General features: G+C 44.0%; 1 protein-coding gene across 3 annotated transcripts in view; it reads left to right on the top strand.

Annotated features, from left to right (window-relative positions):
• The window catches only part of UBR2 (ubiquitin protein ligase E3 component n-recognin 2), a 124,567-nt gene that overhangs the window by 91,628 nt on the left and 20,549 nt on the right, over positions 1–12,390 (top strand). For all 3 annotated transcript variants that reach the window (XM_053310956.1, XM_053310949.1, XM_053310941.1), the window contains exons 32-37: positions 1,734–1,895; positions 4,695–4,792; positions 5,036–5,114; positions 6,875–7,023; positions 8,387–8,442; positions 8,779–8,875. In XM_053310956.1, coding sequence (XP_053166931.1) covers positions 1,734–1,895; positions 4,695–4,792; positions 5,036–5,114; positions 6,875–7,023; positions 8,387–8,442; positions 8,779–8,875 — 641 coding nt within the window. The remainder of the gene's footprint in view (positions 1–1,733; positions 1,896–4,694; positions 4,793–5,035; positions 5,115–6,874; positions 7,024–8,386; positions 8,443–8,778; positions 8,876–12,390) is intronic.

Here is a 12,390-nt window from a genome sequence, read left to right on the forward strand (position 1 = left end):
CGGGACTTAGACAAATTCATGGAAGACAAGTCTATCAGTGGCTGCTGGTCTTGCTGGCTGTAAGCTACCTCCAGGCTCAGAGGCAAGATGCCTCTAAAATACCAGTCTCAGGGGAGCAACAACAGAACAGAGGCATGCCTTTATCTTTTGCCTATGTGCATCTGGTGAGCCACTGTGTGAAACAGGATGCTGGACTAGATAGGCCCTGGCCCTGATCCAGCAGGGCTGTTCTTCAGATGCAGTGGTACGTTTTGTATATTGTACAGTAGTATATATCATATATGCACAGATTGCAGCACGCCTACAAATACGTGGAAGAGCATATCACTGCTGAACACAAACAGGAACAGTCAATGCTCAGAGCATTTCTCCTTTCCCATCTACACATATACATTGTTGCAGTCTACTCATTACATTGGCATCCACTTTTGTTTTGGGAAACAGGTCCTACCTGTTTGCAGTCTCAGTCTGCATCTTTACTGTGGTGACCCATTTTTATATTATTATTATTACATTTACATCCCGCTCTTCCTCCAAGGAGCCCAGAGCGGTGTACTACATACTTGAGTTTCTCCCCACAACAACCCTGGGAAGTAGGTTAGGCTGAGAGAGAAGTGACTGGCCCAGAGTCACCCAGCTAGTTTCATGGCTGAATGGGGATTTGAACTCGGGTCTCCCCGGTCCTAGTCCAGCACTCTAACCACTACACCATGCTGGCTTAGGAAACATTTCCACTAAATGGAAACATTTCCACCAAACCAACTAAAGACAAACCTCTGAAATAATTTTGTATTTTTGATAGGCTCTAAATTGCCAGAAGGAGAAACTTAGGATAGTTTCTATCTATCCGAGGTGGGTGGGCGCAAAAAAAAGTTGCAAACAGTACAAATGCTGTACTTCAAAGCAAACTTTAAAAATGGTTGTGTTAAGGCTGTTTTCAATCAGTTGTTTCTAAAATCTGATATAGTTCTATTCCTCGCCTAGTATATTCTCCATGCCAAATTTCATGGAGATAAGACAATTCTTGATTTTATGTTGAATCGAATTTTCAGGTTTTACCATATTAGAATACAGAAATTGCCACTCACCTTAACTATACCAACATTACCATGCCTGTATAAATAAATGTTAAATATTCTCCTAGAATGTTGGTGACTTGGTTTGTGGGGTGAGGGGAAGCTTCCAGATTTAATTGTTTTATATCTCCATTGACTGATGCAAGGGAACTGTGCAAGGGAACATGATTACTTCTGAACTGGTTGTGCTGCTGCAGGCATCTAAAGTCATGCTCATGGTGTTGCAGAACAGGACTCACCCGCTGCTACTTAAAATTCCTCAATAGCACTTCCGCAGTGCTCCATCCATGATTTCCAATGGATGTAGTGCTGCAGAAGTGTGACTGCACAATTTTCAGTAGCAGTGGTTGAGCCCTGTTCCACAATGCCACAGGTGTTACTTTAGATGCCCACAGCGGCGCGGGTGGTTGATAACTGACCACATTGTCTTGTGCAACATGTTAGCCATTCTCTCAAAGTACAGATGTGTGTTAAGATCAGGCTCTGTATGTGTCAATTATGTGGTTACTGCCTTTTAACACATATTTGGTATGCTGCTGAATATGTACTTAGCCTTGCTACATTACTTTACTTGGGAGAAGCCAGCAATTGTAATATTCAGTGGAGTCTTACAGAACTAGGGTTGCGATATTAAATTTACATGCTGTTTTCTTAAAGGTATTTTGATGCTGTGCAAGCAAAAGAGCAAAGACGACAGCAAAGGCTGCGAGTGCACACAAGTTATGATGTAGAAAATGGTGAATTCCTTTGCCCTCTTTGTGAATGCTTAAGCAACACTGTCATTCCTCTGCTTCCTCCTCCAAGGAGTTTATTTAACAGGTCAGTTGTGTGTGTGTAAAATTACATACAGATTTAGATATCTAAAGAGAGAGGGGGAAGGGGCGGGAGATATTACCTATGTGTCATATGTATGTACACACCCACATGTACTATATTTCTTTAATTATTCTGTTTGGTTAATTTATGGAGGCAAAATAGCTAGGCCAAGCTGAAGAAGTGGGTGATCTCTTATATTTTGAGCTAAACTTTATATTTTGAAAACCTGGAATATTCAGCCAGTCAGCAGCAGAATTGTGATGCCTAAATGTTGTTGTCAGCTTTGCAGTTGTTAACCGCCCAGAGATGAATGTTTGGGCAGTATATAAATTTGATAAATAAATAAGGATTTCTATTAAGATTTTAAAGTGAACTCTACTGCCCCTTTTGTACACTGGTTAGGAAGAGAAGAGAGAATGTGAAATGAGACAGGAGAAAATCTGGGAGGGATATCTGTTTTATAGGAAGACGATGGGGTCTGCAAAGGCCACTGCCATGCCCCTCACTCACCTGATGCTGAAGTAGCCTGTCTTATCCATGGGCCCCAGCACCAGCAGGCGCTGGGAGACTGTAGTCCAAGACTGAGGAGAGAAAGCAGGAGGCATGGCCTAATATTGAACGTGGGGCGGGGGGACATGTGGTCACATGCAAGGGGGAGAGGGGAAAGAGAGCAGGAGAAAAGGGAAAGGGGTGAAGAGTAGGCAGAGGACACTTAAGTGAAATGAGCAAAGAAAGAAGAGCCAGCGTGGTGTAGTGGCTAGAGTGCTGGACTAGGACCGGGGAGACCCCAGTTCAAATCCCCATTCAGCCATGATACTAGCTGGGTGACTCTGGGCCAGTCACTTCTCTCTCAGCCTAACCTACTTCCCAGGGTTGTTGTGAGGAGAAACTTAAGTATGTAGTACACCGCTCTGGGCTCCTTGGAGGAAGAGTGGGATATAAAATGTAAAATAATAATAATAAGGAAACAAGAGAAGAGGACAATAGAGAAGATGTCAGAGCTGAAGGGGAGGGAGACTAAGGATGTGCCCGAAACATTTCGGAGGCCATTATACAAGCCTTCGAAATGTTTTGGCCACCGGGGCTGTTTCAGATTTCAGAGGTGGTGGGGGAGGGTGCACCTACCCCTCCCGCTGCATTTCTCCAGCCAGTGCTCCGTTGTATCAAAGCCCCTTGGGGTGGCAGCATACCTCCCTGCCGCCCGTTGCCATCCTCGGCCGGAGATAGCTGGAAGTACCGGGCGCATGTGTGCCCGTTGCGTGTGCCTGCATGGCAGATGGGCACACACGCGCTCCTGGTACTTCCGCCCGACTACAGCAACAGGGCAGCAGGGAGGTACACTTCCGCCCCGAGGGGCTTTGATACAACGAAGCGCCGGCCGGGGAAATGAGGCAGGAGGGGGTAAGTGCACCCTCCCACGCCCTTAAGGGAGCACCCCGCCACCTCCAGAACATGGAGGAGCGGTTCCAGGTACATCCCTAAAGGATACTGAGGCATTGAGAGCTGGAGGGGAGATATTGGACCTGAAATAGAGTGCAGAAGACTGAAAGGTCAGAGATGTGCTGAAGGAAGTGAGTGAAAGGAACCAGGATAGAGAGGAAAAGGAAGGTGGCACTGAGTGACCCTCTTTGTTGGCAGGGAAGTAAGGTATTAAGTCAAGGATGGTGGCCCAAACTGGCAATTCATCTACGGTGGTCAAAGTCAGGACAAGCCAAGGATCGAGGCATCATGGTAGGGCTGACATGGTGGTGACCCTCAGAAATCTGTTTACAAGGGGCTATAGAGGGAACGAAGAATGGGTGAAAGTCTCCCTCCTCCTTGGGTGAACAGAGATTCTCAGGATACAACCCAGTGGTGTGTGTGTGATGCAGAAAGCATTTTCTCTTCCTGTTAAGATAATGTTTTATGTTTTCAGGATACCTCTTACAGTTCTAAAATGCAATTGTGTGTGTGTATGTGCGCGCTTGCTTGCTTTGGGTTTGCCCTAGCAAAAACTGCAACAGACTAGTGTGGTAAAGCCTCACGTGGCAAAACCTTAGCGTTGATAGGTAAACATCACTAATCATCTGCTTAACAGTTCAGAGAGCTGCATTAAAGGATTTGCTGGGCCAGAGTAGAATCTATCACACTCAAACTATGTCACGGGGATTAGAGGTTTTCTTCTGTTGAATGCAGGCTTATATATTATGGCCCCAGGAAATGACAATTCTGTTTGCAAAAATTGAGACTAAGTCCATAAAGGAAAGGCCTCTCTACTTGATCCATATGACTGAAGATACTAATGTCATTGTGTTGTCCCCAACTCTGGGATATGACACATTTAAAAAAACAAAAAAACAACAACCCTGCATTTCATTGGTGGAAGTGTGGAGGAAAAATATTACTTTTATAAACATCATTAGGATTAAAATATATTCTGGTATCTGGAGTGTGTTTGGTATCGGGTCCTACTACTGATCATTTTCTTGTTGCTAATCCTATGTAGCTAGTAGAGCTGGGTAAAGCCTTGGAGGCATTTTTGGCTTTGACCCTCCTCTAAACCCATGTGAGCAGTGCCTGCACCCTTGTAAACACCTGTGATGGGGCTGCATGGAAACAATGGGTATCACATCACGCTGCTCCATGCATGAGCCCTTACCATTGAGTGCTGCTGCCATGCAGTTCAGCCCCATTACAGATGTTTACCTGCATGCAGGGGTGTGGGAAGTGCTCAAGCATCCCACATCCTCTTACATAGCATTTCAGCCTGTGGTGGTGCTGTAAAATGGTGAACTGAGAACATCTATCTTTTTTCTTTGACAGGTTAGATTTTTCAAGTCGTCAAAATCTAGCTCAGTGGATAAGAACAATATCTCAGCAAATCAAAGCACTGTGTATGCTTCGCGATCAGGAAAGCGCTAGTAAGTACGATACCTATTAACATAATCACATCTCAGGAAAGGCAGATGAAAACCATTTTGTTGGCTTCCTCTTCACAAAGAGAAGCTTTTCCCTCTGGGTAGTGGATTTTAATTGAGATTGCTGTGATCTTTTCTGCATATAGCAAAATGACTTACAGTTTGCAGCTGTCGTGAGCTGTCATAGCATGTTATGATCAGCATAACACACTGCTAAAATAATATGGTGCTTGGTTAACTTTGCAGGTAACCCCTCTTGTAGTAACTTGGAAAAAATGGATGAACTACAGCTACCTGAAGGGTTTAGACCAGAGTTTCAACCAAAGTATGTATTAGTTGTATTGATCACCAATTAACAATATTGTACAATAGTAACTTGCCTAGGGAGCAAGAAGTTACTGGTTCGAATCCCCACTGGCATGTTTCCAAGACTATGGGAAACATCTATATCGGGCAGCAGTGATATAGGAAGATGCTGAAAAGCATCATCCCATACTATGCAGGAGATGGCAATGGTAAACTTCTCCTGTATTCTACCAAAGAAAACCACATGGCTCTGTGGTTGCCAGGAGTCAACACCAACTTGATGGCACAACTTTACCTTTACAATGTAAATACAGATGGAATTTAGGGCCTTGATTTAACAAAGACTTGAAGCTTGTTCAACCTTGATGGACCAGCAAAATAATTATATGCTGAGCCAAGTAACTGCAAATAATGTACATATTGGGCCAAGTCTAATTATAATGGTGCATATACACGGCAATGCCAGCGGAAGAGAAGCAACTTTCGGAGCCTGGCAAAAAGGCATTGCTAAGGGTTGTGTCACAGGTGGCTGCAGGGGGAGGGAGGAGAGCCCAGAAAAGATGGAGGAAAGTTTGTTCCACATGGTTTCCACCCTGCAACCCAGCCCACATCATTGCTGAGTGTCCCTCTACCCTCAGCAATGCCTTTTTGGCAGGCTCAGGGGGCTGCAGCAGTGCCAAGAGTTGCTTGTGTTAACTTGCTTATGCTGGCATTGCAGTGTATGTGAGCAGTCATTCATAGGTATGTCCTTCATTTTATGGATGGAGCTTAGCTACTATTAACATAGGCATTAGCTATATACGTCCATATATGTGGAGAGAGGGAGAGACACTGTGTAGAATTCTGATACTTTGAACAAAGTTTAAATGTATTTTCACTGCATCAGGCAAAAGGCCATAAAGAAAATTTCAGAATGAACACAATAACGCCCAAATGATGGGGTGGGGTGCAGGGGGAGTGATTAGAAGACTGGAATTTCTTGTTTGGATAAACAAAGCTTGTTGCTTTAATAAAAGCCAGATTGACAACTAAGATGTTGTTTATAAAAGGATAATGAGGTTCTACTGTATGTAAGTGAACAAAATTATCATTTTAACAGAGACACTGACTAGCAAACACATAGCATACCCAAGATTATTTGAAGGAACAATGCAAAGTGATGTGTCTGGATATCTCTAAGTATAGCCATGCTCAAATTCAGATGTAAAAACAAACCATAGTTTGTTTTGAGCACAAGCCTTGGGCTTGCACACTCCCCCTTCCTTTGCATTTAAGGGGAGGTGGTGCAAAGCTTCTGTCTGTGATTTGTTCCAAACTTCAGTTTCCCATCTTGTTTGAACTTGGGAAACTGTGGCTTGTGCAAATCTCCGCTGTTGCATGCAAGCCCAAGATTCATGTTGCTTCATGTTCATAACAGCAAATTAGAATGATGTGTTACCTCTGAACCAGGCCACTGCCACCAAGTCACTAATTTACTTTGTATTGTTGGTCAGAACTGAACTGAACACTTGTTTATTCATTTTGACAAAAGTTACTGCAAAATTGAATATGAGCAAGAGGCATTCTGAACTGTTTTAATATCTCCATAAACCATTATATTCTAATAAAGGTGTCAGATAACCTGGAGTACTTTAATCCAAACAAATTAATAATTTAATGGGTAGCATATACTTGACTTTTTTAGATCTGGAAGTAATAAAGCTCCTATCCAATGCTTACCTTCTGATAATCATATGTTAAAACCTGTGGATAATACTATCTATTCTTCATTTATCTAAGGAATCCATATTCTGAAAACATTAAAGAAATGTTGAAAACATTTGGCACTGCCACATATAAAGTGGGTCTAAAAGTTCATCCCAATGAAGACGATCCCCGTGTACCCATAATGTGTTGGGGCAGTTGTGCATATACAATACAGACAATAGGTAATAAACTTATTTATTCAGTGTGTGGAAGATCAGGGGTGGGGGACGTTTTAATGATGCTGTTCCCCTCTTGCATTTTGGCCAGTTAAGACATCATGTAGAACCAAGATTAAACTCTGACTTTGTGTATTTTCTCATAGCTTTGGGAGCATACACTCCCTGCTCCCTTTTGCATACACACCTCTACGTATTCCACTTTCAGTTGTGGATAAAAACAAGCCAGGGTCTATTGTAATGTCTAGAGTGACTGGTCTTTGCTTATTCTAATCAAAGGGCTTCAGATAGACCGCTTTTGAACTCAAGGTTTGAAACCTGGTTCAGAAAATGGTTTATTTTAAGACTTCTGGATTGTATAAGCTGGGATCAGACATTGTGACCAATCCTGGTTTGTTTCTAACCACAACCAAAAATAAGTACTTCCCAGGCTCACTGCGTGTACCCAGATCTAGCAAGCCGGAGGTAAGAGCTCGAAGAAGGAGCTGTTGAACCAGTAAAGACTGGCTGCAAATAGAGGGGAGCCAGAGCCCCATTCCTGGCTGGAGCCCAGGCTGGCTCTGATCCAAAACAGGTATTTGAACTAGCTTCCCCCTCCTCCTGAGTAAGCCCCTTGGGAGGAGACCCCAAGCAACCAGGTGAACATTTCATCTTATTTATTTATTTAGCAAATTTGTATACAGCCCATTGCCAAAGTCTCTAGGCAGTTTACAACGTTAAAACAAAACCATTTTTTAAAAACTTAAAACATAAAAGTTCAAATTAAAATAACTAAAAACCACCAGATAGCTAAAAAGCTTGGCTGAAGAGATATTTTCTCCGCTGTTTCCTAAATATCAACAGGGATGGAGCAACTCTAATCTCACCAGGAAGTGTGTTCCACACTTCTGGGGCAACTACAGAGAAGGCTCTCCTCTGAGCATCACCAGATGAGCCAGTGGCACCCTCAGACGAACCTCCCCTGAGGTTCATCTTTGGTGTTAGAGTTTGGCCCTGACACAGCATTGCCTTTACTGCTGGAGTCCAGGGGTGATGGCTGGGTTCTAGGAACAGGGCAGACTCCTGGGGTCCCAGGATTGATGGAGGGGGGTGTTCTAGGAAGAGGACACAAGCCTTGCTGGTGGGCACCAGGGCTCCTCCAAGGGGGTGACAAGCTCTGGGGGCTTTGGTTGGGGCTGAGGGTCTCGAATGGCTCCTCCTCTGAGAGAATCTCCTCCAGGATAGAATCAAAGTGGGTCTTGACCCCCCATGCAAAGGAGAGGGGGAAGTGAGGCTAAGAGATGGTGCACAGTTAGCCAAGATTTAATGTTGGCTCTGCATGACATCTGAACTAATTAGCTGTAACTACTATTACTTTTGCCTTCCACAGAACGAATTTTAGCTGATGAAGAAAAACCACTGTTTGGTCACTTACCTTGTCGACAGGTATGATCTAGCAACCACCTTAGTCTAAAGCAGTCAGAAATAGGTGTGCATGGCAAAACTGCAGCTGTAGTTCTTGGTCTTATATAATGATAGGAAACATCTAGCTGTTGTGAGAGAAATTACAAGTAATGCTGGTTAACATTACAGTATAGCAATATTTCATGTGTATTAAATGTGCACTCAAGAAAGATCCCTCGTGCCATTATTTATTACCCCCAAAATTTCAGCATGGAAAATAGTTTTCCACAGAATTGAGTTAACATTAAGTGAGGTGTGGGTGTTTCCCCCTGTTTGTCTATTTCTGTATATGACACTAACTATGGTCTTCTGTTTTAGGATGATTGCCTTACTTCATTAACTAGATTTGCAGCAGCACACTGGACAGTTTCTTCACTTTTGGCAGTACAGGGTCACTTTTGTATGCTTTTATCGTGTAAGTTCAACATCTCAGTAACTATTCTGAATTACAGAAAGACACACACCTGGAGAACAAAATCGTGAAACACTGACTATACTGTGAGCCCTAAGTTATGTTTTTCAAATGAGCATGGTTACCACTGTGCTTGGCTTAGGGAGTTAGGACTAAGTGTAGGTTTATTGGTGCAGTGTGGTTGTGTCTGTTTTTTGAAAACCTTATAATTCAGGAGGATTCTGTGGGAAAGCCCTATTTGAACACACAGTTCTCCATGTTTGGAATCAGCGTGGTGAATGGACTACAAACACTTTTGTTACACTTTTGTTACAGTTTCATAAATGGACTACAAACACTTTGGTTACAGTTTTGTTGTTGTTTGGGGGGGTTGGGGTTGGTATTAGCCCCACAGTAATGTGAGAACTGACCTTTATCCGCAATGTAGGATGGTAGAGTGTTTTCTTGCAGCAAGCTGCATCTTCTGCAGCTTGTTTAAACAGCAAAATAAATCAATCTGCCTGTTCTTAAGATCCAGGTTCTCTGATTATTATGCTAGGGAAATATTATTCCAGAAGCTGATTTTCTGTTCATAGTCCTAGTCCTTTTTGTTAAGGGGCATATGCTTCTAGCTTATTTAAAGCTTTCGCTCTCTCTTGCTCAAAACTGAAAATTGAGACTGTGGCTGTGATTTTATACACACTTGGGAGTAAGCCCCATTGAGTGGGGGACTTCTGAGTAAAAATCCCCCTGCTAACTGGGCAAAGAGGCACCTTTTCACATGGTGATTCTCTTTATTGAGCAGGGGGAGAGTAACTGGCCCTATCCACCCCCAGCACAGTACTTCCAGTGACTGCTGCTGGTGTCTGTCTTATGTTTCTTTTTAGAATGTGAGCCCTTTGGGGACAGGGATCCATCTTATTTGTTTGTTGTTTCTCTTTGTAAACCGCCCTGAGCCATTTTTGGAAGGGCGGTATATCAATCAATCAATCAAACAAACAAACAATAAAAATGCACAGGATTGTGCTGTGTGTAGTCTACACACTTAAACTAATCTTTAACTACTTCATCTTCGAGCAGAAGCAACGTAGGAATGGCCATTGCTTGGAATCCTCAGTCGGAATTCTCATTGCCCTCACAGAACTCTTAAATCTGGGTTGTGATCCAGTAACGTCCATAGAAGTGAGTTCTGTGCCTGTGCGGAGCACTTCAGGTAGAAATCATTAGCTCCTTGCGGCGCCGATCAACCGCCTTTGCATGCTCTTCGTGCCTGCTGATATCGGCAGTTTGGCACCTCCCAGCTCAGTTTCTTTCTGGCCACCAGTGCACTCGATTCTTCAGTGATCTAGGCTCCTCAGAAAGTGTTTTATTGTTGGATATTTGGACTTGACTCGGATTGGACTGGACGTTGTTTACGAACTACCCTTGGAAAGTAAAGTAGTGCTTATTTGTGTTTGACTTGGACTGGCTGGATTATTCTTTGTTTTATGGATGATGGTACTTCAGCGAAGTGTTTGAATTGTGTATGGCCATGGATTGTTTGACTTGATGATACTTGGGATGTCTTTTACGAGCCCCAAGCCTAGAGGGGAAAAAGTCTTTAAGAGGTGCACATACTGCGGAGGGAAGCTCCCCTCCACAGATGGCCACGACCACTGTCTCCTTTGTCAGGGAGAGGGGCATAATGCCACTCCGTGCCTCGTTTGCTGCTCATTCTCTAAATAAACTTTGAAAAATAGGGCTGCGCGTTTGAAGGTGGTTTGCTGGAGGAAGCTATGATTCCAGGGAGAGTTTTGAAGTTTCTGGTTTTGATGGCTGCGGTATCAAAATCGGCATCGGGGACTGCAATGCAAACACAGTCTAATTCCCCGAAGCCTGGGCCATTGACATTGAAAGGCTCACCATTTAAAGAGCTACAAGTGCCTGAGAGGCGTTCATCTCTCCACCGGGAGGATTAAAAGCAGAGGCGAGAGGATCAGTTGGGCTCCCCACCCCTTAAGAAACATAGAGAGAAAAGTAATCAGAAAGAGGGGAGTCTGTCGCCGCCCAGCACTATGACCCCTTCTCCATCTGGCTTACAATGTCTGGCAAATCCTTCGCCATTACAATGCCTGATGAACCCCTCACCATCCAAATCGGTGCCTGAACAGGGAAGGACTCCTATTGTGTCAGATTCTACACCTCGATTCTACACCACGGCAATCCCCATCGACGCCGAGGACTCTGATGTCTACATTGATGAGGTGGGAGCACCATTGGCCTGTAGTATTCTACGTTGATGCCAAGGCTGTCTTCAATCCCGAAACAGCCCAGAATATCTTCTTAATGTTGGAATTGCGGGGAGAGCACTCCTTCAGCGTGAATGTTTCGAGGTTTCTTGAGCCAAGGTCTCAACATTGAGGAAGAGGATTTATCCAAGATACCAAAGACTCCTTCCATGACCCCATTCCATTCTGGGGTGTCAATGGCAGGCCTGTTGCCTGTGGGTGGATAGGGTGACATGTCTACAAATTCCTCCCCAATTCGTCCCAATGATTATGCAGAATTTAAAAAGTGGAAGGCACATAGGATGCGAATGGAACTAGTACAGGCTGCAACACAGATGACACCCCCAAGGGTGAGACTCAGGTTCAGGCTGCTACCCAAATGACGCCGCCAAGGATTGTGATTCAGGAGACAGTGCAGATTGCAACACAAATGTCACCCCCTGAGGGTGGTGAATCACTATGCTATGCAAACCTCTGTCCCAGCACCGGTTGAACAGCAGACTATAAGAGTGTCCCATCTAAATCAAGACCCAAACTGTTCAGCTGGTGGCTCTGAAGCCGCTGCGAAAGACTTCAATGTTGACAGAGACGTGTACAGAATGTGATGCAGGCAGATCAGTGTGCATGGCAGGTACACAAACATCGTCTCAGAAGACACCCAAGGCTGCTGCGGGCTCGCAAGCCAGTAAAAGTGTTAGTACCCGTTCATCTTTGGAGAAGCCTAGTGCATGTTCTGCAGATCCAACATCCTCAGAGGATGACTACGAATCTGACGACTCAGATACACAGAATCAACAGGTCATAACTCAGACCCAAAAGATGACGTTCCAACATAGGAACGTCCAACTTCTATATCTCCAACTGAGGAAAAGAAATCTTATCATCTCCAGATTGCTGAAATGGCGGATGTGCTTGGTCTCAACTGGGAACAAAAGGCTAGTGATCCTGCTGTCTACAATCTTATGAAGAAGTAAAATGTGGCTCAACTGGTGTATTTACCAATGTTTCCTGTGATAACAAAGGTGGCTAAGTCAGCTTGGCAGGTACTACACACATCCATTCCAACTTCTAAGAGGCTTGAGACTCTGTACAAGATACAGGAAGATAAGAATGGTTACTTACTAAAACATCCTACCCTGAATTCTTTAGTTATTGCCTGTGCATCCTCGTCAAAGAATTCACGGTGTCATACCACACCAGCTGACAAGGAGAGTAGAACATGGGATGTTCTGGGATGCAAGACATAGGCTACTGCATGGCGTGTTTGTCTAA

The sequence above is a fragment of the Hemicordylus capensis genome, chromosome 1 (genome assembly GCF_027244095.1).
Source record: "Hemicordylus capensis ecotype Gifberg chromosome 1, rHemCap1.1.pri, whole genome shotgun sequence".
Taxonomy (NCBI): domain Eukaryota; kingdom Metazoa; phylum Chordata; class Lepidosauria; order Squamata; family Cordylidae; genus Hemicordylus; species Hemicordylus capensis.